At 43.2% G+C, this 25998-nt stretch overlaps 1 protein-coding gene and 1 pseudogene across 8 annotated transcripts in view; one reads left to right on the top strand and one right to left on the bottom strand.

The window, feature by feature from the left end:
• The window catches only part of MAST2 (microtubule associated serine/threonine kinase 2), a 161764-nt gene extending 153829 nt beyond the window's left edge, over window positions 1-7935 (bottom strand). For all 8 annotated transcript variants that reach the window (XM_045859962.1, XM_045859951.1, XM_045859960.1 and 5 more), the window contains exon 1: window positions 7435-7935. In XM_045859962.1, the coding sequence (XP_045715918.1) occupies window positions 7435-7623 (189 nt within the window). In that variant the 5' untranslated portion in view covers window positions 7624-7935. The remainder of the gene's footprint in view (window positions 1-7434) is intronic.
• Window positions 7936-24165: 16230 nt separating this feature from the next.
• LOC123832136 lies at window positions 24166-24720 on the top strand (annotated as a pseudogene).
• The last annotated feature ends 1278 nt before the right edge of the window (window positions 24721-25998 follow it).

Here is a 25998-nt window from a genome sequence, read left to right as displayed (position 1 = left end):
TTAAGGATTTTATTTATTTCCTTTTAGAGAGAGAGAGAAAGGGAGGGAGAAACAGAGGGAGAGAAACAGCAACGTACAAGACACAAGGATTGGTTGCCTCTCATATGCCCCCAACCCGGGGCCCAGCCCACAAACCAGGCATGTGCCCGAACAGGGAACGGAACCTATGACCTTTGAGTTCACAGGCTGGCATTCAATATACTGAGCAACACCAGCCAGGGTCTGAGTTTGTTCTTAATTACATTCTAAAACCTAGGGAGACTTTATACTATGTTCTAAGCAAGTTACTTAATCAAGAAAACCATAAAAATTTCCCTAGAGGGAAAAATGCATGAATTAAATAAAGCCTCCTTTTCAAGCTTAACAAAGTAAAAGAATAGTTCAGTAATACCAAAAAACCAAAGGTCAAGGCATGTCTTTTTTTATTATATTTCTTTCTAAAAGCAGATAAGAACACTGAAAAGGATGAACTATATTTTTGCACATTCTGTGCATGTACCTTTAAAATATAATGATAATTAACCATTATTGAGCACTCCTTAGTATCTGGGTTTGTAATAAGTATTTTACGTGGGTTAATTTATTAAATCCTCACAATAACCCTATGATATAGGTAACAATATTATATCCATTACATATACATGGGATACTTGAGGCTTAGAAAACTTAAGTAACTTGCCTCAGGTCACAGAGTTGGAATTTGAAGTCATAGAATAACTCAACCACTATACATTCACACAGAAGTATATATTTAGAACTTTCTATATACAATTCTAGAAACTGAAGAGAGAAATATAGCAATGAAAAAAACAAACTTAAATTCCTCTCTCCTCATGAAACATGTATTTTAATGTGGAGGAATGACAATAAACAGCAAATATGTGATACAAACAGGTGAATAAAAAAAGGGAAAGAGAATGATTAAGGGTGTTACTTTTAAAAGCCTGATTAAGGAAGGTCTCTTTGAGGAGGTGATATCTAAATAGACCTGAGTAAAATGAGGAAACCAGCCATATATATGTGTGTGTCTCTCTCTATATATATAGAGAGAGAGGTATAGGTATATATATATATATATATATATATATATATATATATAGAGAGAGAGAGAGAGAGAGAGAGAGAGAGAGAGAGAGAGAGAGAGACACACATATATAGTCTGTCCAGAAAAAGCCCAGCCGTTGTTGATATAACAAAAACAGTTTGTGCAACATCGATGTAAACTGGCAGCCAAGGAGAGCAGACTGAAAGCGCATGTGTGAACAACGATGACTTCACTGTACTGGTCAGTGGGGGCAGCAGACATCACTGAGGGAGCATGTGTACTGTGTGGCCATCGCATTCAAAATGACTGAGGAAGTAGAGCAATGAATCTGTGTCAACTTTTGTGTTAAGCTTGAACATTCCTCCACAAAAACTATTCAGATGATTCAGGCCACAGCTATGGGCAATTGGTGATTGGCAGCTTCTTGGGAGACAATGTGCCTACTCATGAATCATGTCTCATGCTGAGTTGCTTTTTTTTAAAGATTTCATTTATTTATTTTTAGACAGAGGGGAAGGGAGAGAGAAAGAGAGGGAGAGAAACATCAATGTGTGGTTGCCTCTTGCACAGCCCCTACTGGGGACCTGGCCTGAAATCCAGGCATGGGCCCTGACTGGGAATCAAACCAGGACCCTTTGGTTACCAGGCCCATGCTCAATCCACTGAACTACACCAGCCAGGGCTCATGCTGAGTTTTTTGGCAAAACATCAAATCACCCAGGTGATTCAGCCCCGCTAACAGTCCAGATTCAGCACCCTGTGACTTCCGGCTTTTCCCAAAACTAAAATCACCTTTGAAAAGTGCTATATCTGAGCCTCCATCAACCTGGCTAACACTGTTTAACCTGCCTTGGAGATCCACAGAGGTTCTAAACCACCCAACTTACTGCAGAGTCACCAAAATATGAAACCAGAAAAGCCGGCGTTCAGACTGTCTGTCACCGACCAAACTCAATAAGCAGAGACAGGAATTGAATCTTTATGGGCGCTTTATTCAAAGTGCTGGTGATCTGAGAAGACGGTGAGTTTGTACCCTAACAGAGGGTCTTAAACTCCATTTTAAAATGGCCCCTTTTATAAGAAGAACAAAGTGTAGGTAAAGGGTTTAGAATCCTGGGAAAAGTTAATTAGATTAAAAACCGCAGCATTCTAGCCCTGGATGGAAGTCTTTAGCTGTGTGCTAGGCTGGTGGTCATCTCACCCTGGAGCACAATGTCTCAGATACCATCTTGATTGTTTGAGACCTCCTGAGGCCCAGAGATGGAATTGCTTATTGGTCTCCTGGAGTCAGGGTGGGCTGTACCTGAAGTTCCTGAAACAATAACTTTTCACATGCATTAACTACCAGGCTTATTAACTATTACCTTAAACTAAAATTTTCCCACTCTTGAGTTCCCGTGTCATTACAGGCCCACCCAAGCTGACTTTCCAAAAGAATGGCTGCTCTTGGCTCCTGTATCATATCAAACAAGCAACTGCTGGCTTCAGTGAGCCCTAGTGTAGCCAAATTAGAGTCACAGCTTGGCGTCACCTGGGAATCTTTAAGCCCAGCACAAGTAGCAGCCATCTCAGATTGCTTCACAGCTCAGGCAGGGTGCCCTGGGAAAAACTCATGTCGGGGCTGACCTTAGCCTACACCGCCTGGGAAACTCCAGGGCCAGCACGCTCAGTGGATAGCTACAGACCACTTTGTAGCACCATCACCCTGCCCCTGCACAGTTGATCCTCCATGGAAGGTGGAGGTTGGTGGTCAGTGGTCACAGCCAGTCCTTGCAAATGACTGGCCTGTGTTCAATGGACATGAACAATGGACATTGTTCAGTGAACATGAACAATGGTGGAAGAATTGCCTGAGGGAGTAGGGGTGCTTGGTGGACAAGGGCAAAAGGAGAAAATCAGCCCTGGCTGGTATAGCTCAGTGTATTAAGTGCAGACCTGCAAACCAAAGGGTTGCTGGTTTGATTCCCAGCTGGGGCACATGCCTGGGTTGCAGGCTATGTCCTCAGTTGGGGGCAATGAGGGGCAACTACGCCTTGAGATTTCTCTCCCTCTTTCTTCTTCCCCTCCCCTCTCTCTAAAAAATAAAAAAAAATAAAATATTTTTAAAAAATGAGAAAATCAGGACAACCGTAATAGCATAATCGATAAAATATAATTTTTTTTTAGAAAGAGCCCTGGCTAGTATGGCTGAGTGGATTGAGTGCCTGCCTGTGAACCAGAAGGTCATGGGTTCAATTCCCATCAGGGCACAAGCCTGGGTTGTGGGCCAGGTCCCCAGTTGCAGGTGTGTGAGAGACAACTGATTGATGTCTCTCTCTCTCTTTCTCCGTCCCTTCCCTCTCTCTAAAAATAAATAAATAAAATCTTTTAAAGAAAGAAAAGAGACATAATAGAGGCAAGATGAGTGTAGTGATGGGATTAGTGGGGAACAGTCTCATGTAATCTGAATGTAGCACCAACCAGACCTGATGGGATGAATGTAGAATATGAGGCCAAGAAGAGAATCAAAGACAATTTCCAAGTTTTGGTCTGAGTAATTCATGGTAGTGCTATTTAGTGACATGGGAAAGACTGAGGAAGAAGCAGACTGGGATAAAAAAAATCAGGATTTCAGTTTTAGACAAGTTAAATTTGAAAGGTCTCTTAGCTATCCAAATGGAAATGCTACCCAGATAACTAAAAATAGGAGTCTATAGCTCAGATTATAGGGAAAGGAGGAACGAAAGCAGGGAAGTGAAAAAACCATTAAAAATTTCAGTCAAGATCATGTTAGCTTAGACAGGGTGGTAGCAACAGACATGATGAGAAGCGGTTGGATTCTGGATATATTTTGAAAGGAGAGCCCTGACCAGTTTGCCCTGACCAGGTTGGCTGGGCATCCTCCTGCAAAGCACAGTGTTACTGCTTCAATTCCCGGCCAGGGCACAGGCCTGAGTTGTGGGTTTTTTCCCCGGTCAGGGCATGTAAGAGAGCCAACCAAATGATGTTTCTTTTTCACATGGATGTTTCTCTCCTTCTCTTTTTCCCTCCCTTCCCCTCTCTCTAAAAATAAATAAGTAAAATATCTTAAAAATTTAAAAAAAGACTAAAAGCAGAGAAATGCAGTGGAGTTATTACAAGAACTAAGACAAAAGTTTATAAATGCTGAATTAAGGTGATGACAGTGAGAATAAAAATTTGAAAGATGTCATAAAGGTAGAATCAGCAGAACCGGAATAAGGGGATTAGAGGAGGAGAACTCAAGGATCAAAAATACAGTTTCAGGTTTGATGACAAAGAAAGAGGCACATTTGAAAGGAGAAATAATAAATTCTATTTGAATGATATAGTAAGCCACTGGCCTTCTAGAAATCCAAGTCTAGCATCCTATTCAGACCTTAATCCTAAATATCAGCACGGCATAGTATAAAGTATAACAAGCATTATTTCATGTCATGATAAATGGAGAAGAAAGTCATTGGTGAGAGGTGGGTGCTTATTGATCAGCTAGGCTCTTACTCCCTGAAAGAATGGAATCATCCAGTCTCTAACACACAAAACTGAAATGTTTACCTTTTCAAAATCAAATAATTACAAGTTATGAACTTTCAAGGACACTATCAAATTATGAAAATCACGAATGTTAAGATCACAAATGCTGAAAGTCTATGATGGAAACAGTAAGCACTGAAATGGCAATATACAGCTAAGGGAAAAGGTTAGTCCTAGAGACTCAGATCACTCTACCAGAAGGTTCTAAGGGAAAGGGTTGTCAATGAACATGTATAAAGGACCCATGGGCAAAGCCAAAGGGGGGCAGGATTGAGGGTGGGAGGTATGGGTGGGTTGGGCAGGGGAAAGTGGGGGTCAGAAAATGGAGACGACTGTACTTGAACATTAATTTTAAAAATGACGATAAAAAAAGAAGGTTCTATGACACAATGCCATGAGTAAAGAGTGTCAGAGACCCTTGTTCCACATCCTAAGCACTTGCCACAAATAGGGAAGCCCCCTAAAAAATAGAGTACAATTAAGGAAAAAGCTAAGGGCAAAGGACATATCCACCAGGAACATTTAGGAAGCAGGAAATCAAACAAAGACACACAGGAAGCAGTCACACAGAATTGGAATGGACATTGTGACAAAAGAAAATATCAAGTAGGAACACACGGTCAATAATGACAAATAGTTCACAGAGGTCAGGGAGGATGAGGACTAGGAGAAGACTATCAGATTTAATAATTTTAAAGTCCCTGGGATTGCTGTGTATCTCTCTGTGTAACTCTTTCACAATGAAAACTTCACAAGTAGCCATGCATTGTTTTTTAGTTTAAAAAGACATTTTAGTATCCATCATGGTACATTCGCACTATGGAAAACTATACAGTAATGAAAAAGAACCAACTATTTCCATAAGCAACAACATAGATGGGTCTCACAAACACGATTTGAATAAAAGAATCTAGTCACAAAAGAGTACAAACTGTATGATTTCATTTATATGAAGCTCAAGAGGAGGCAAAACTAATCCATGGTGATGGAGGTTGGGAAAGTGGTTACCTTTTGAGGAGGGTTCTATGGTACTGAAAATGTTCTACATTTTGATTTAAGTAGTGGTCACATGGGTATATTCATTTTACAAAAATTCACTGGCTGAATGAACATTAGATTTGTATTGAAGTCACACTTCAATAAAAAAGTAAATAAACAAACATACAAAATTACTGGTGACCTTGAAAACATCAGTTTTAGGAGAGTTTAAGTGTAGAAGCCAAACCATAATATGAGAAATGTATACAAGGTGAGGAAGCTGACTCATTTTTCAAGAAGGTTGCTGGTGAAGCAAAGAGATAACAAAGTAACGTAGGTGGGTTACACAATTCAGGGAAGTTGTGTTGTTTTGTTTTTATTTAAGGTTTAAGACAAAAAGAAAATAACACACATAACAAGGGCAAATGAGATGGGATGAAATCAAGAACATAAGTAGAGGGATTAGCCTCAGAGAGGGTGATAAATGTACTGCTTTCCATGAGACTGAAGCAAAGGATGAGTGAACACAGAAATCCTAATATGAAGAAGAGGAGAAAATCAAGTAATCTTGAACGCTTTAGTGAAGCATGTGATAAAGTCAACCGGACCAGGTAAATTGAGTAAGGAAAGAATCTTGGCTTTAAATACTTTTTTAAAGTTTTGAATAGGTACTGCAGGAAATATAAAAGGCAAGGATGAGGGGAAAATTACAGCAACAGGACAATGCTCAGTGGCGTGAAAGCAAGGGCAGAGAGAGCGGATGGTGCAGTCTCTTCAGGGCTGGGTGGGGAATAAGAGGTGAAAGGACAAAAGGAGAAAACAATTCCAAGTGCTAGCGTGTGCATCACTGAAACGGTTGTAAGGAATGATGTGTAAGAAAAAAACTTATTTAACGGTTGGGAAAGGGTCAGGAATCTAACAGAAATGTTGAAAGATTCAGGGATGAAGTGAGTAGAGTCTGGAGTGCAAAAGGAGAGCTGTCAGTAGAGTCCATTACAGAACATTTTCCTGCAGTTCCCACGAGATTAAAGACCACATATTCTCCTTTCACTGAACTTCCTACCACTACTAGTGACAACTTCTCCTCCCCATAAAACTAACCTTTAACCCCTACTTCTAACTACACCTACACCTGTTAATAAATTATATAACACACCCTGTCCATTCAGAAACTCCATGAATATTTTTTCACTGCTTTCCGTCTTCTCCCGTCAACATGTTTTCAGTGGAAAACTCTTAAAAGGCAGAGCCTGTATCTATGAATTCCCCGTTCACAGCATTGGGCTTGGGATTCCGCACATGCAGGTGTTTTTAAAAAGTGTTTTCTCGTGAAATAGATCGTTACTGAGAAGAACTTCAAAAAAGATTCTGAACACACACACACTCCCATCAGACTACAGTAATGGCCAAATCACACAGTGCTTAGGAATAACATACGTTTTTATAACTGTCAAAACAATCTCAAGGAACTAGGATAACATTTACCATATAATACTGACCTTCCCTGACTCACAGTATGTACCCCGCCAGGTAACTCCTCAATGCCCGTTTTCGTAAACCTATTCTTTGCGGTGCATTTACTCCCAGTTCACATTCGGCGTCCCTTCTTCCCGTCCAGAACTCCGGACTTCGAGCACACACAGGACGCTTTTTCACCCCTGACGCCCCCATTTCCCATTGAACCCCAACCCACCAGTGCCAGTTCTCCGCTCCCACTTTGCTGCCTCTGCAGAGCCCCCCGCCCATTCCTCCTGCGGAACCACTCAGTCCCCACCCCTCAAATGCCCTAACCCGTCTTCCCGCCCGAGATCCCCCTCCCCCACCGCTTCCATTCAGGCGGCCCCTCCATCCCTCCCCTCCCGGACCCCGGCCCGCCCTACCTGCTCCTTGACCTCGGGCCCCGCGGGCCCGGTCCGCTCCTCCAGTCGCTGCCTCCCGGACGGCGCTCGCCGGCGCTGGGGCAGGGGCTGGGGCAGCTCCGCCGCCCGCTGAGCCCCATCCTCCCCGCGGGCGGCCGGCGGCAGCGGCGGCGGCGGCTGGGGTCGGTCGCGGCAGCGACTCCGCTTCATGTCTGCTGCTGGGCCCCGCGGGCGTCAGCGCCGCGACTCCCCCGGCCCCGCGCTGCTCCGGGCCGCAGCGCCGCCGCGCCAACCACCGCCCGCAGCCACCATGGCCCGGCGGGCGCCCGCGGCCACCGACCCCAGCCCGCAGCTCCTCCGCGCTTCCTGGGGCCTCGAGCGCCGCGGCCTCTTCGGCGCGTCTCACGGAGGAGAAAGCATCGCCGCCGCCCCTCGTTTTCTTCCACCCGGCACGCGCTCGGCCGGCCACCCGCCGCCGACGGCTCCACTGCCAGCCGCCCGCCCGCCCGCCAGCCTCCCGCCGGGCCCCACCCCCCTGCCCTCCCCCGGCGCGCGCGCCCGGGGAGCCCGCCCGCGCCGCCAGCCGCGCGCGGTGCCCCGCGCACGCGTCAGCGAACGGTCGCGAGAGACGCGCCCGTGGCCCCCAAGTGTAGCGGGGAGAGCGGAAGGGGGCGGGGCTCCGGGCGCGCGGCCGCGGCGGCGGGCGCTCATTGATGCTTCCATTCGCCCATTCATGAAAATGTGCGCTTGGCCCAGGGGAGTGCGGGTAGGTACCCGAAATGAGTTCCAACTGATCAGTGTCTTCGGGGAGCTGGGGGGAGAGGGGCCACGAGCAGGAAGGAGGCAAAATATACGACAAGTTGATAAAATACTAACGTGTGCCTTTTCACTGAGCGCTTGGCACTTTCACCTAGTCTTCACAGCACACTGGGGAGGCGGGTCTGCTTTCTCACGTTACAGATAAGAAGACCGAGGTGAAATGACGTGCACTCTGGCAAATCAGTGAACAAATTCGACGAGACACAAATTCTGGCTTTTCTATCCCTTTCCACTGTTTCTTGCTGCTTACAGAAAGTAAGCCAGGATGTGTAAAATCCTGTAAAAGAGGAAGAAGTGATGGATTCCTTCTGGGGGAAGAGGAGGACAAAAAGATTTCCGGAACGATTCCCATAATTCCCCAGTGACAATGAAGTCATCGTGTTATAACCCAGTCCAGCCTGCCCACAGCCAGTCCAGCTGTGGCCTGAGCAGCCTTCCCGTGACTCATCTCATCAGCAACGTGGCTGTAGATCAGCACTGTCTGGCATCCTCCTCCTGACTTCAGCTAGTCTGCCACCACGTTGTGTTTTTCCCTAGTTCTTACTCTGAATGCTACACCCATTTTTTCTGGGTCTCCTCCCTAAACCATTCCTGAAAAATAATAAGAGGTAATATCATAGAGTGCCTACTGGACCTATAGACACTGCATTCAATTCACACAAGTGAACAACAGGTAAGCTACGTTTTTTCCAATTTACAGTTGAGAAACTGAGGCTCAAGTTACATAACATGCTAAATATGATATAGCTAATAAATGGAAGGCCAGGATTCAAACCAGTATCTGTCAGATACCAGAGCCTACACATACAACCAATGTACTGTATAGCCTATTCCCAGTCTTCTGTATCACCTGTTTCACTTCCTCACTACCATCCATCCAGTTGCCTCAACCAGAAACCTGGAAGTCATCCTAGACTCCTTCCTTACCTTCTTGCCCCCACATCCACCTAATGAGCAAGTCCTGTTGCTTCTGTAACCTTACTATTTCTTCAGTCTGCCTCCTCTTTCCATCCCACTGACACCACCTCAGCTCAAGTCTTCTCTTTTCTCACCTTCTTGACTAGGTAAGCTTTCTAACTGGTTCATCTACGTCCACTCTCTTTCCCTTCAAATCATCCTCCAAAACGCCTTTACAAAAATCTTCATATAACTTGTTACCCTAAATTTACTATGGTTGACAAGGCCATCCAAAATCTGGTCTCTACCTACCTTACCTTCTATTAATCCCAACTATATAGAATTATATTAGCTGTTTATAGTTCCCTGCATGTACAGGGTCTGCTACATTCTTAGTACAAACAATAGAAACAAACTCTGACCATCCTAAGCCTAAGGGGGAATTTATTGAAAAGCTCTATAGAGAGGCTCACAGAACTGACTAGCGATTAGAGAAGCAGGCATATGAAACGCAGGAAACAAGGAGCCTCTACAGACTACAAATCAAGGATAATTTCAGGACATTGCTGTCACCACCATTCTCACACCACCACCAGACAATATGCTATGTTGCTGTCACCCACCTCTGCAAAGGGATTCTAACTTCTTTGTAATTGAATCACCACTCTAAATTCACAGTCTCCAGCAAGAGAATCCACTGATTCAGCCTTGATAACTTAGGGATCAGAACTCCATTCTAACTTTTCATCTTCCATGATAGAGACTGGGAAAGTCAGTGTGGCACACAAACTCTAAGGGAGCCCTCATGATCTACTCCCTCCCCAGTATTTATGCCTTTGTGTGATTCCCCTCTTCTTGAGTGTAGGTAGGATTTGTGACTTGCTTCTAATTAATAAACTATATAGTAAAGGTAATGTCATATCACTCTATGATTGCATTACATTATATAAGATTCTGTCTTGCTAACAGACTCACTCTCATTCTCACTCTCCTTATGGCCTTGAATAAGGTACTATGTTCTGAACTGCCCTTGGAGAGGGCTATGTGGCAGGACATTGCAGGCAGCCTCTAGGAGCTAGAGACAGCCTCTCATACAAGAGCCAGCAAAAAACAGTAAAAAGAAACCCAAAGTGTTAAGTCCTACAACCATAAGGAAATTAATTCTGCCAACAACCTGAATGAACTTGGAAATAGATCCTTCTCCAGGTAAGAACATAGCTCAGCCATACCTGGACTCCTGATCTACGGAAACTGAGATAAGTGTGTGTTATATTAAGCTGATAAGTTTGTGATACTTTATTACACAGTAATTGAAAATAAATACAGCCAGATAGTCACTTCCTCAGCCTCTCATCTGCCAGAGATGGCCACATGACACAGTCTGGCCTGAATCCACTGTCATCCCTTCTTCCTCAGTTTAATAAATAACAAGCCTTTTTTTTTTTTTTTTCAGTTGCTCAGGCCAAAACCTCAGAATGATCTTTGAATCTTCTCTTTCTCATGTCATCTATTCCACTACTAAATCTTATGCAAATTAAGAGGCAATTACAATTATTTGGAAGAAAGGTGATGATTGATAACAAGTATTATGAAAGTGGTAGTAGCGATGGAAGAAAGTAGATGGATTTTAAAGTAACACAGAAAGTAGAAATAGGACCTGTTGTCTGCACCTAGGTGGAGAGAAAGAGAAAGAACTTGAGAATGATTTCCAAGTTTCTGGCTTAGGTAACTGAGACAGGGAATAATGAAGAAGAATTGTGAAGGAGATTGTGATTAATTGTTTTAGATGTGTTTGCTCTTCATTGCCAGTGAGATACTCAAGTGAAGATGTTCAATGAGCTATGGATTAAATTGATTTAGAGCTCAGGTCTGAGAGCTACCAGTATTTAGATTTGTAACTAATATAAAACTGTTCCATAATCTTAGAGTATAAATGTGATCACATCACTTTTCTTTTTTCTAGTTAGTCACTCAGACCCCTCCTGTCACATTATCAGAAAGGCTGGTATCTCTTTAATTACCTAAAAACTCCAAGGTTCTTATATATTTTAAAAGGTAAGTATGGCAATTATCTATTGTTTAATTTTTAAAAAGCCAAAATTTGTGGCTTAAAACAGCAATCTTTTATTTAGTTGACAATTCTGTGGGTCAACTGGATGGTTCTTATGGTCTGAGCCAGTTTAGCTGATCACTGCCAGGCTTACAAACTCAGCTGCGGTCAGCTTAGGACTGGCTGGTGGCTACATAATCTGGAATGGCCTTTCTCACATGTCTGGCAATTGGCCTAGCAATGAGAGCAACAAAGTCATGTATATCTTATCCAGCAGGCTAGCTTACACTTCACATGACAGCAGTGGCAGGGGTCCCAAGAGCAGAAAAATACAGCAAGCCTCAATATCCCAACCAGAGACTAAACATGCAACCTAGGTATGGGCCTTCCTTCCTTCACTGGGGATTGAACCCGCAACCCTTTGATGTATGGGGCAATGTTCCAACCAACTGAGCCACCCAGCCAGAGCAAGAGCACTTTTTATGTCTTTCTTGGTGAAACATTAACAATTGTGTCATTGCCTAAGCAAGTCATAAGTCACAAAGCAAGTCATTGCCAAAGCAAGTCAGTGTGGGAGGGGACTAAAGTTACATGGAAAGAAGAAATAGATTCAGATGGGGAGAATTTGTGGCTATCTCTGCAGCATACTCCAGGAAGTCCAACTTCCATAGCCTAGTCCAGCTAAAATTAGATTAGCTCATTAGCATCATTCCTCCCCGGGACCATGTTATGAAGTGAATGTTTGTATCCCCGCAAATCCATATTGAAGCCCAAACCCCCCAGTGTAACTATATTTGGAACCGGAGCCTCTAAGGAAGTAATTAAGGTTAAATGAGGTCATAAGGGTGGGATCCTGATCTGATAGGATTATTATCCTTATAAGATGAGACACCAGAGAACACTTACTCTCCCCCACCCCAGGCACGCATGCACCATAGAAGGCCATGTGACTGCAGAGTGAGAAAGTGGCTGTCTACAAGCCAGAAACAGAGATCTTAACCAAAACCAAATGGGCAGGACCCTTGATCTTGGACTTTTAGCCTCTAGAACTGCAAGAAAATAAATTGCTGTTATTTAAGCCACACAGTCTATGTTATTTTGCTATGGCAGCCCATGCAGACTAAAACAGACAACATAACAAGGTCCTCCCAATCCAAACAAGGTTTTTTGAGGGAAGAAAACCCCATTATCTCAGGCCACAGGCAGCCAAAGAAGCCCAGGTCAGAGTTCCCACAACTGAAGCTCTTGTCCTGTACCTTTTCAGGTATCATCCTTAGCCCGTCACTCGGCAGGGAAACAAGCAGTCCCAGGGCAAGTTTCCCAAGGATCCCATATCCTAGGGACCTGCAGTTCTTCCTCTTAAACATTCAAAACAGAGAGGGTCCCTTGGCAATGATTACTCGCTAATCCTAATGGAGAATACTCTCAGTGTTTCTAGGGGGTTGGGGAACATGCACCCCTCTTGGAGGAGGCTGCTTTCAGTGATCCCAGCATGCTCAACTCTTGTATGAAAGAGCACCTACTCTTGTAGGTGATTCAAAGGGGCCCACATTTCTAAGAGTCAGCTTCAAGGATTCCTTATTATAATCAAGAGAAAAACAGATACTTGTCTCCTGATATCCATTCTCCCTTTTTTTATTGCTGGGCACATGACCACCTAGAATAAAGACAATTCCCAGCCTTTTTTTGTGGCTAAGTATAGCCATGTGACTAAGCTCTGACCAATGAAATGTGAGCATGAGTGATAAATGCAGCTTTTTAATTGTTCTTTTTTAATTTTTTTATTGTTCAATTATAGTTGTCCCCATTTCCCCCCACTACTCTCCCCTGCCTTACCCACCCGCCACCTTCCACATTCAATCCTCCCCACCCACACCCACCCCCATTGTCTTTGTCCATGGGTCCTTTATACATGTTCCTTGATTTGACCCTTCCCTTTCTTTCCCCCATTACGCCCCTCTCTCCTCCCCTCTGGTTTCATTATGTTCTTAAAGAGAAAAAGTATGTCTACCCTTTCATCTTCTCTCCCCTTCCTCTAGCCTGTTGCTTGAAAAGTGTTCCTGTTAGAAACTTACCTTGGACCACAGGGTTAAAGAAACCTCCTGGGGTGGAAATGCAACAATGTAGAAAATTCCAAGATAAACTCATAGTGCAGAGCTTCCATCCTTGCCCTCCATACTATAACATAAGAGAGAACTACACTTCTGTTTTATTTAAGTCACTATAATTTGGGGTGTCTGTTACATGTAACTAAACCTCCAACGTTATCACTTAAAATGGTGATTTCCAGTAGCTGTTTTGTCAGAGAAGCTGATGGCTCACAAATGTAATCTTTGGCAGGGCATTGGCTCCAAATGGAAACTGAATCCATATTAAATACATTAGAATACATTGGCATCTCAGGAAAATCAATAATCTCAGGGAAGTCCAAAAATAAAAGTATAGCTGGCCTCAGGGAATTTGGAAGTGGAGTCATCTCTAGGATCCTCAGCAGTAAAAGTTTAGGACATTTTATTCTGTGCTGTCATTACCATGACTAAGCTTCTCTCTTGATCTCTGCTTTAATTCATCTGTCTTTTTGCTTTTCCTCCCAGACTTAACAAGTTTATTTGCCCTCTGGTCTGTATTATTGCTTCATATCAACACGTCTGCCTACCAATATTTTCTATGTAGCCAAAACTTTGTCCTTGATCTTAGCTTCTTTTCTACTAATTGATCTCTCTATGCAATTTAAAAACTTCATTTCTTTTTTTCTAATTCATTCCCTGCTTCCTAATTCATTTACCTAAGGATGAGAAGCTAATTGGCCAAACTTTAACAGTCAAGTTACTTTCATAGCTGCTGGATAACCTACACATTAGTCAGCAGTACTTTCCAGGTCCAATCAGCAATGTCTAGAAATTTGAAAGATAGTATCAAGTAGTACAAAATGTGACTGCCTTGGACCGTTGCTAGGGCTGTAAGGAAGGGCGAATTTTCCATACAGGAAGATGGCAGGCTTCTCTGGAACTATGGGTAACATGTCTTGGATAGATATATTGGAGGGGAATAAAAGTGGAGAGCAGAAACCACTTAAGAGTCTATTACAAAAGAATAAGTAAAATTGATCAGGCATTTGTTGGAGTTGTACAGTAGTAGGACTAGACAAAAGGTACAGATTGAATAAATATTAAAGATGTAGAATATATAGGACCTCATGATTACTAGCCAGATAAGGGAAATGAGCAAATGGGAGGGGTCAGGAATAATCTTTAGGAATCTGGCTTAAATAACCAGGGGGATACTATTGTCTTTCACTGCCCTAGAGAATACAAAAGGAAGAGCAGGTTTTATAATTTCACTTGCTCATTTATTCACATAGTCAAGAAGTATGGATTTACCCTTACATGGAAGAGAAATATTGACAAATGCATCCACTGGACATTATAAAAAGTACAATATTGGGACATGTTGATTTTGTGGTGCCTATGAGATATACCAGACGAAGATATGGGTCTGAAGTCCAGGAAATGCTCTCAGCCTGATACATATGGGGCAGAATAAAAATTACTAATAAAAATTACTAACAAGCAAATGTTCACAACTTTCTCTCCCACTCTGGAGTCTTCCCCTGGTCAAGAGAGTTCCATGGATGCCAGACTGCTTCTTTGGACTTTCAGAATGCAGGATAAGGAGAATGAGAAATAGGAAGAACACAGGCATACCTTAGAGATATCGTTAGTTCAGTTCTAGACTACCTCAATAAAGCAAATATCTCAATTGTTACCTAAATTTTTTCAGCAACTATATACCAATAAAGGGGCTGATAACGCCAGCATTATATTATGAGTTTATTAAGGAAATTTACACATGAGGTGTGTCTCTGGTGGCAGTAAGAAGATATAGAAATCCTCTGTGCCACATGACAGATGCCAAGGGCAGAGCAGATGCTATAGGACAGAGCAGGCTGGAAAGGGGTACTGGGACACGACCCTCCCCAGATAAGGAGAAAACAACTTACTTGCTTGCCCAGACGTGGGGCAATGGTCTGTTCCAAGAACCAGCACAAAACAGCACACTGCAGGGCATAGGGGAAGGTTGACCAGACAGTCTCTGAGACCATTTTTGGGAAACAATCTCTGTTCTTGGCAGGATCTAGCTGGCAGTCTAGCAGTGGCCACACCATGGAACAGTCTACTCCACAGCAATAAGGCAAGCCACACTAATTTTCAGAGGTTCCCCAGTGCATATAAAAGTTATGTTTACACTATACTGCAGTCAATTAAGTATGCAATACCATTCTGTCTAAAAAAACAATGTGCATACACCTTAATTTTAAAATACTTTATTACTGCCCTGGATGATGTGGCTCAGTGGATTGGGCACCAGCCTGTGAACCAAAGGGTTGCTGGTTCGACTCCCAATCAGGGTACAAGCTTGGGTTGCAGGCCAGACCCCCAGTAGGGGGCATGCAAGAGGCAACCACACACTGATGTTTCTCTTCCTCTCTTTCTCCCTCCCTTCCCTTCTCTCTAATAATAAATAAAATATAAAAATTAAAATTGTGGTCTATAACAGCAATCAATGGCAAATAAAATAAAATCTATTTAATCCTGACACTCATATTTTGTTGTTAAAGTTTTATAATTTTGAGGTTATATTTTTAAAAATTGGAATAGTTTTGGAGACATCTTTGTAGACTTCAGCCATTTTTTTAAAGGATAGTAGGGAGCCCTGGCTGGCGTAACTCAGTGGATTGAGCACAGGCTGCGAACCAAAGTGTCGCAGGTTCAATTCCCAGTCAGGGTACATGCCTGGGTTGCAGGCCATGACCCCCAGCAACTACACATTGATGTTTCTCTTTCTCTTTCTCCCTCCCTTCCCTCTCTAAAAATAAGTAAATAAAATATTTTTAAAAAAAATAAATAAAGGATGGTAGGAAACTGGCTATCGATTTGCTGTGCCTCTCACACACCCCCAGCTGAGGACCTGGCCCACAACCCAGGCATATGGCCTGACTGGGAATCAAACTAGCAGCCTCTCAGTTCACAGGCTGGTATGCAATCCACTGAGCCACACCAGCCAGGGCTCTTTTCTTAAAAAATATTTTTATTGATTCTAGAGAGAGAGGAATGGAGAGAGACAGAGAGAGAAACATGGACATGAGAGAGAAATATCAGTCAGCCACTCCCCATAGGCTGACTGACCAGGAACTGAACCCATAGCCTCTGATATAAGAGATAATGCTCCAACCAACTGAGCCACACGGACAAGGGCCATGCAGGTAATATTTCTAAAGTTTTCTAACCTGGTTATTTTGGGTTAATGGGATATTGGGGAATCTCTGCTTCAGGCAGCATCTCCAACATGGGCTGTGTCTTTTTCAGAGTTCCAGTTCTCACCAGTCCCCTCCTTCCTATCTCAGCTCCCACAGGGCATTTCTTCCCTCTGTAGTTCCAATTCCCACTCAGTGATCCCAGCTCATGGTCTCCACTAACACAACCTCCTCCTCTGATTCTCCAGCTTAGGATGGTAGAAGTTTCCTGCTGCTGATAATTTCTGAGTTGCTTCCCCAACTCCTATTTCACTGCCAACCTGCTTGTACTTAGCTCCCTGTTACTACGGGCATGGGCTCTGTCTCTCTGACTAGACCCTGACAGATTAACACAAATAGTACGTATAAACCATGAGAATTTGTTCTACTCAATCATCTGTCAAAGGCAAGAAAGAAGAGCATTGAGACTGAAGAGTTCCCAGAGCAGTGAGTTAGATGAGAGTTTTTCTACGTGGTTTTTCTATAGAATCCCAGCAGCAGGGGGGCTAGCTCCCTTGATGTGCATCATTCTCCCTCAGTATTCCATCATAAATTCTATAATCATCTGTTGAATGTCCATTCATGCTACATCCTGAGGGAGACACAAAAATGAACTAGACATGACACTTGCCTAGGATCAAGGATCTTAGAGCCTGGTATAAGAAATAAAACATGTACAAGTGATCAGAAATAAGCAACATTTGTTCTGTGAGGATTCAAGGGAAGGAAGGATCAGTTGTAGCTGTGCATTCAGGAATTACCTCAAGAAGGAGGTGACATTTGTACAAAACCTTGAACTACTTTGATATTGAGAGATCATGGATGGAACAGCATGAACAAAAGAGAGGACTTGGGAAATGCAGGTGGTTTATAGTGAATGGTAAGTATTTTAGTTTCACTAGTGCATTATGTGAATAGAAATAGCGACACTATAGATGGAAAAGCAGTAAGTAAGTCTAGGAAACCCTATGAATGCCAAGCTTCAGGATGTAGACTCCAGGCACTGGGCTACGGGTTGGCAAACTACAGACCACAGGCAAAATACGCTTGCTGCCCATTTTTGGTAGGCCCATGTAACAGAGCAACATTTGCAATCTATGTAATGATAGAAAACACCAATTTTTGAACCCCAAATTAAGTAAGATGTTATCTCTATCAAAAAAGTTCTATTCTTCTCATGAGTATTGTTTTATTCCCTTGGCTACAGAGTTTAATGAGCATCTTTATAACTATTAAATTCTTTATCCAGTAGACAGCTTACTTCCGTTTCACTTAGTTCTTTTTCTGGGGTTTTGTCTTTGTTTGTTTGTTTGTTTGTTTGTTTTGGAACATATTCTTCTGTCTCCTCATTTGTTTGTTTCTACATATTATGTAGTTCAGCTACATCTCCTGGTGTTGAAAAAAAAATGGCCTTCTTTAGAAGGTGTCCTATGGGGCTCAATGGTGGAATCCCTTCTTGTCAGCAGAGCCAGGTGCTCCAGGTGTTCCCTGGATGGACTAATGTGGCCTGTTGTGATTGGACCATGACTGCTACGGATACACTGGCAGGCAAGGCTGGTCTCTTACTCAGCTGGTTGTGAGATGCAGCCGCAACTGTGGCAGACACTGCTGTGTGCTGGGGCCAACTGAGGCTGCTTACCAGGCGTGACAGCCACTCTGCAGTGTTGCCAGGTGGGTAAGTCCCCAGGGAACTGGCAGGGCAGGGTGAATAGTGTTAGCAAGATTTGTGGAGAATGTCAGAAATGGCATCTGCCAGTATCAGATGAGCTAGGTGGAAGGAGAGTGAAGAAAGGGGGGAAAATGGCACCCACTAACACTTCTGACTCAGGAGAAAGTATTAACAGACCCCTGCCCTTCCAGCACACACCCTAAAATTAGTCAAAGTTATCACCTTCATGTGTGACCCAGGTGCTTCTCAAACTGCTTCCTCTGTGTCAGGACTCAGAAAAAAAGCTCAGTCTTGGTTATCAACAGCCATTTGGCTCTCCCAGATGTAAGCCCTGCTTGTTTTCAAAGCCAGATATTATGGGGCTCCGCATCTTGGTGCAGGCCCCCGAGCTAGGGCTCGGATCCCTCAGCTCTTGGAGGGTGGGGAGAACTCTGCCGTTGATATCCCTCCCACCTGTGGGTTACCACAGGGGAAATGGGCAGTAGGGAGTGTCCTGATTAGACTTAGTCTTTGTCCCTCCTCCCCACCTCAATGTGGCTTTTCCTTTACATCCATTCTTGCAGAAATTTGCCCTGCTGGCCCTTCCTCAGGTCGTTCTCAGAGATAGTTGCTCTATATGTAGTTGTAGTTTAAGTGTCAATGAGAGGAGGTGAGATCAGGAGCTTCCTACTCCGTCACCTTGAACTTGAAGCCACGAGCCTTGCTCTTGAATGCCAATTTAGCTTGTCGGTGCAACTTCGTTCCTTTCAGTTAGCACATTGCCCAGGCAACAAACGTGTCTCCTGATTGCTGAATCACTAGCACCCTCATGGGTTTTTTTTTAAGTACTCAGTTATTATTATATTTTGAATTTTGTCAATAAAAAATTTGTGGAAATTTGTTTTCTCTGTTCCTATAGAAACACCTACATAATGTTCTTAGCTTCCCCTCTTGGCCCACAAAGCCTAAAATATATACAATCTGATCCTTTAAAGAAAAAGTTCAGGGGGAGTGGTGGAGGGTAAATACAGACAACTGTAGTTGAACAACAATAAAATAATTTTAAAAAAGAGAGAAAAAGTTCAGGCCCTAGCTAGTTGGCTCAGTGGGTTGAGTGCTGGCCTGTGGACTGAAATATTGCTGGTTCAATTCCCAGTCAGGGCACATGCCTGGGTTGTGCACCAGTTCCCTAGTTGGGGGCTTTCGAGAAGCAAGTGATATATATTTCTCTCACTTTCTTTCTCCTTCCTTTCCCCCCTCTCTGAAATAAATAAATAAAACTTTTTAAAAAATAAATAAATAAAAGAAAGAAAGAAAAAGTTCACTAACCTCTGCATTAGCAGGTAAAGTAGCCAGGCTCAGCAATGTGCTTTGGGACATGTAGTTGCATTTGCATAATAATTCCAAGAAAAATGGAAATCAGCAGCAGAGAGATTAGTGAGGACCCCAATACAGTAATCCAGGAGAGAGACAATGAGGACTGTATTAGTCAAGACTTACCTGGTTGCAAGTGACCAAACCTAATGCAACCAGATAAGCAAAAATGAACATGGAAAAAACTAGAGACTATAGGTAGAGTAGAGGCCCAAGAAGGACCATTTGTTATCTGAAAAGCTAATGAACAAAAAGATTTTTGGCTGAGGATTGAATTTATGAGACTTATGGTTGAAGGGAAACTAACATTTTCTAAGTAGCTACTAAGTACAAAGCATTTGTATTATTCAGTACTCTCATTCATTTGGTTTCTTGCCTATAGCTGTCAGGTTCTCTGTGCTGTAAGAAAGATGGTAGCGACTTCCGGCAAGATGGAGGCAAGGTGGAAGCACCGTACCTCCACGCACAACCAAGATTAGAATAACAACAATTTAGAGCCAGAATAACACCCAGAACTGACAGAGAATTTATCTGAATGGAAGTCAGACAGCCAAGAAGTTGAAGCAGATCCATTCACCCAGACCGGTAGGAGGGGCGGTGAGGAGGACCAGGCATGGGTGGCGGCACGTGGAGCCTGGGGAGAAATGGGCGCTTAAGGCAACCGGGAGCTCGTAAGCCGTCCGGGACGCGGGATGGGCAAGATTGCAGCGATGGACCCTGAGTACGCAAGCAGCAGCTGCCGGACCCAGTGAGGCGGCATTGTGGACTAGTGCAGAACGCACAACCCAGGCTCCCAGAGAAGGGACTGAGATCCCAGGAGAACAGAGCTATCGCCATTGTTCGCCCCCGTCCCCACATACAACGTCACAATCTAGCGACTGGGGTGCCCAGCCCCGGTGAACACCTAAGGCTCCGCCCCTCACCGTAACTAGAGCGACCAGACCGGAAAAAAAAAAAAAAAAAAAAGGAGAGAGAGAGAGAGACATGTCTCCAACAGGACAGATCAGTGCCCCAGGACTCATCCTTTTGAGTGACCAAAAAATAGCCAATCTATCAGATGCGCAGTTCAAAACACTGGTGATCAGGAAACTCACAGAATTGGTTGATTTTGGGTGCAAATTACATGAAAAAATGTAGGTTACCATAAAAGAGATGAAGGAAGATGCACGGAGAACCAATAGTGAAGGGAAGGAAACTGGGACTCAAAACAATAGAGTGTACCAGAAGGAAGAAAAAAACAACCAAGCAGGGAAGAATGAAGAAATAAGAATTCAAAAAAAACAAGAAGCTTAGGAACCTCCAGGACATCTTTAAACGTTCCAACATCCGAATTATAGGGGTACCAGAAGGGGAAGAGGAAAAGCAACAGATTGAGCACGTATTTGAACAAATAATAAAGGAGAACTTCCCCATTCTGGCACAGGAAATAGACTTCCAGGAAATCCAGGAAGCTCAGAGAGCCCCAAAGAAGTTGGACCCAAGAAGAAACACACCAAGGCACATCATCATTACATTACCCAAGGTAAAAATGAAGGAGAGAATCCTAGAAGCAGCAAGAGATAAGGGGACAGTAACCTACAAAGGAGTTCCCATCAGACTGTCAGCTGATTTCTCAAAAGAGACCTTACAGGCAAGAAGGGGCTGGAAAGAAATATTCCAAGTCATGAAAGACAAGGACCTACACCCCCAGATTGCTCTATCCAGCAAAGCTCTCATTTAGAATGGAAGGGCAGATAAAGTGCTTCTCAGATAAGGTCAAGTTAAAGGAGTTCATCATCACCAAGCCCTTATTTTATGAAATGTTAAAGGGACTTATCTAAGAAAAGAAGATAAAGAAAAAACATGTATAGTTAAAGGACAGCAAACTCACAATTATTAACAACCACACCTAAAGCAAAACCAAAAGAAACTAAGCAAACAACTAGAACAGGAACAGAACCACAGAAATGGAGATCACATGGAAGGTTAGAAACAGGGGAGTAGGAGGAGGAGAGAGGGGGAAAAGGTACAGAGAATAAGTAGCACAGATTGTAGGTTGAAAATAGATAGGGGGAGGGTAAGAATAGTATGGGAAATGTAGAAGCTAAAGAATTATAATATGACACATGGGCATGACTAAAGGGGGGGATGTGGGTGGGAGAGGGTGTACAGGGTAGAGGGGAGTGAAGGAGGGGGAATGGGACAACTGTAATAGCATAATCAATAAAATATATTTAAAAAAATTAAATGATGTAGTCAGTGAACAAGTGATGAAGAAGATAAGTATAAACTCTACATATCTTGAAAAAAAAAAAAAGAAAGATGGTAGCCAGCATCTCCAGGCTTACATTATCTTAGATAAGAACCTGCAACTGAAAAGAGAGAGGGCTTCTCTCCCACAGATTATAGATTAAGCCAAGAAATGATTCTGATTAGCTCTACTTTCATCACATGTGCCCTGTAGGTCAACCACTGAACCAGGCAGATGGACTACTATTACAGGAAATGGATGTGTTATGTGTCACATGACAAGAGAAACAAGTTTTGTTACTCAAAGAAGGGAAATGGAAAAGCTTGCTGGGAAGCCAAGAGCCTTAGTTATCAGGATAAAAAGGATCAGAACAATTTGTCTGTCTTGGGAGTCTCTCCTCTAACACTGTACTATAAAGACTGCCTTCTTGTGCCCTAAGGCGATGGAACCAAAAATCTTATAAGAAGCCTTTTCAGCTTTCTAGTTGAGAGAGAACATGCTTTTTTATTTTTTTATTTTATTAATTATATTTTATTGTGCTATTACAGTTGTACTGATTTCTCCTCCTCTGCCCCCTTCCACCAAGTGCCTCCTACTCTCTCAGGCAACTCCCCACCATTGTTCACATCCATGGGTCATGCATATAAGTTCTTGGACTCCATTTTTTATATTGTACTTTGCATCCCCATGGCTATTCTGTAACTACCTATTTTTACTGCTTAATCCCTTACATTTTTACCAATTCTCCCCCTCCCCCTTCTCATCTAGCACCCTTCCAGTAACTAACTTCTGTTCTCTTGCTGCCTTTCAGAGGCTCTCTTTATCTTTAACCCTTGGCCTTTTAATAATAATGTGTCTTGAAGTAGGCCTCTTTGCATCCATCATAATTGGGACTCTTTATGCTTCCTGGACTTGCAGAAGTCTATTGTATGTCTATTGCATGTCTACTTCCTTCACCAAATTAAAGAAGTTTTCTTTCACTATTTTTTCAGATAGATTCCTATTTTCCTGCTTTTTCTCTTCTCCTGGCGCCCCTATGAGGTGAATGTTGGACCTCTTAAAGTTGTCCCAGAGGCTGTTTATATTATCCTCTTTTTTTTTTATTCTTTTTTCTTCTTGTTGTTCTGTGTATTTGTATTGTGCTTCCTTACAGAACATGCTTTTTTAGCCAAGCATTGAATACTGGGTCTGGTCTGAAATAATCCAGAGGACTGGATAGTCAGCACATCTGCATGAAACTCCTCCTACTACTAGGCCTTCAGATAAGAAGTTTCAGGTCCAGGCAGAATCCATATCAGTCCCCAAGCAACTGGGTTGTTTTGAGACCAAAACACAGTCACACCTTATTTGTTTTCTTACTTAATTCCAAGTCCTCCTTCATTAAATGATAACTTGACCTTCAAACTCACTCCTCCTCCAGCCATTTCCTTCATTCACTTTTCAAAAGAGACTTGCAACTGAAATTAACTCATTCATTTATTTGAAAATAATTTATTAAACACCTGCTACGTATAAGAACTATGCTGGGCACTTTAAAAACTTAAGAATAGAAGACCTGCAGGGGGTTGGGCCCTGGCTGGGTGGCTCAGTTAGTTGAAGCATAATACCATACACCAAAAGGTTGTGGGTTCAATCCCCAGTCAGAGCACATACCTAGGTTCTGGGTTCACTCTCTGGTTGGGACTGTTACAGGAGGCAATGGATTGATGTTTCTCTCTTACATGGATGTTTCTTTTTCTTTCCTTCCCTCTCTCTCTAAAATCAATAAATATATCTTTGGGTAAGGAGGAGGAGGAGGAAAGGGAGGAAGAGAAGAAGCCCTACAGTGTCTTCATCTGACCTGATAAAGCTTTTTATTGAGTACTTTCAGACTCTTCCTGAATCCCAGGTCTGCAGAACACTGAACAAAGCAGGTGTGACTTACCAGGTGTGGTTTCCAACTGTCCCCTTTCAGACTCAGTCACAAAATATATAGGACACTTCCTCTACTCTGTTCTGGTGTTAGGGAAAGGGATAAACTTAATTTCCCCAGGCTTGAGTAAACCACTCCTCAGTTACAATACATTCTGAGTAATAACGCTTATAACAGTTAAGAGGTCTCAGGTGCTTTTAAATGGGGCATATAGCACTCTCTAGTATCTCTCTAGAACTCAGTATAAATTCTCAAGCTTAGCCTTGCTGTCTGTGTGACAGGGGTACAAATAGCACTAGTTGACCAGCCATGTCTTTTTGAGTGAAACCTTCAACTTGTCACACCTTATAAGGACACAGTCTTCACCAAGAGTTGCCATGGTTTTCTGCTTCAACAGTGCTTGAATGGAACCCTGCACTCCACCTCAGTCCCAGCCAGCCACCCAAATTTATCCTTTTGCCACCTGCTCACAGCACCCTCAGACCACCCCAAGGTCCTTGCCACCACTCCAGCGCACTGCAAAGCCACCTGTCCTCAGCCGCACATCATGATGACCATGTCCACCTTGCAGATGCACCAAAATTACCACCAGAACTCAGAGGACAGATCGACCTGGAGCTCTACACTTCCTACATCTACCTGTCTGTGTCTTACTACTTTGACTGCAATGATATAGTTTTGAAGAATTTTGTCAAATATTTTCTTCACCAATCTCATGAGGAGAGGGAATGGGATGAGAAACTGATGAAGCTGCAGAACCAATGAAGTGGCCAAATCTCCCTTCAGGATATCAAGAAACCAGACCATGATGACTGGGAGAATGGGCTGAATGCAATCAAGTATACATTACACTTGGAAGAAAATGTGAATCAGTCACTACTGGACTTGTGCAAAAACTGATCACTGAAAAAATGACCCTCATTTATGTGACTTCATTGAGACTCACTACCTGAATGAGCAGGTGAAATCCATCAAAGAATTGGGTGACCACATAACCAACCTGCACAGGGTGGTGGCCCCTGAATCTGGCATGGCAAAGGTTCTCTTTGGCAAGCACACTCTGGGAGGCAGTAAAGAGAGCTAAACCTTAGGCCATCTTCCTACAGCCACAGGAGTGACTTCCCTGGTCACCAAAGCAGTATGTGCATGTGGGAATTACCTTCACCTTTTCTACAGTTTGTACCAAATCATCCTCTTATGTCTTTCATTTGTACCACTCATTCAAATAAAGTAATTTGGTGCCCCCCAAAATACCTCATAAGGATAGAAAAGGGTAGATTACTTCATGTGCTACAAGACAAAATCTTCCCAAGAGCCTTGGGATGAAAGAAAGTCTAAATAAGCAGAAATGCTGAGACCATTGCAGTTTTGCTTGAAAATCCAGGCACTTGGTCAGTGATTATGAGGGGAAACTAACATAAACCTGCAAGCAACTCAAATGTGGTAGCCAGGGTAGCCAGTGGCCATTGTACGCAGAGACGGCAGAGAGGCTGGGCCAAGAAAGAAAAAGCAGACATCTGATTGAGGTCTCACCTTGTGTAAGTCTCTATTGCTTATACATAAATTGGAATTATATCTTATCTTAATTAAATAGATATACTGATAGAGGCAGCAAGTTTGGAAAGTAATAATCAATCACTCCAGCAACTCCAGGTCAAGTGGAGGCATAGGTAGACATGCTTCGCCTCCTCAAGCAACCACAAAAAAGAATTACAACTAAATCTCAAAACAAATAATGCCCAGAATTGTCAGAAAATCAAACTGTATGGAAGTCCTACAGCCAAGGGTTTAAAGAAGGCATATGCATCTAGAAGGGTAGGAGTGGTGGAGACACCAAGATGGAGCAAAGAGGTGATGAGATGCCATGTAGCACAGAGAGACAGTAGTGGCTGCATTCACATGTGGTGGATAAAAATTGGGATGGACACCTTGGGAGTGAATGATACCAGCCCCAGGAAAGACTGCACAGCCCAGGGGTCCAGCGCTAGGAAGATAAATCCCCATAACTTTGGGCTGAAAAAAACCAGTAGGTTTGGGGGCAAGAGAAGAAACTGCTGGATTTTCAGAAAACTTCACTTAAAGGGACTGCACGGTCTTAAAATGTATGCAAGCCCACCCACTCTGGGATTCAACACCAGGGCAACAGTGGGAAGGGCACCAGTCGTATATGAGGAGTGGGTGGAGTGACTGGAAATGGTGTGAGTGCCAAGCAAACTCCCAGAAGCCAGGCAGTGGCACAGTCCCTTCTCCAAAACCTCCTCTCACAGAGAGTCACAAAAAGGTGAAGCAGGTTGCCTCGCCATGGCAATTAACTAAGGCTCTGCTCCACACAATATACAGGTGCCTTTTACAGAGAGTCAAA

Source organism: Phyllostomus hastatus, unplaced genomic scaffold, assembly GCF_019186645.2.
Source record: "Phyllostomus hastatus isolate PE091 unplaced genomic scaffold, TTU_PhHast_1.1 phas_scaffold_182, whole genome shotgun sequence".
Taxonomy (NCBI): domain Eukaryota; kingdom Metazoa; phylum Chordata; class Mammalia; order Chiroptera; family Phyllostomidae; genus Phyllostomus; species Phyllostomus hastatus.
The sequence above is the reverse complement of the archived record's forward strand: the minus strand, read 5'-3'. Positions and strand labels throughout refer to the sequence as shown.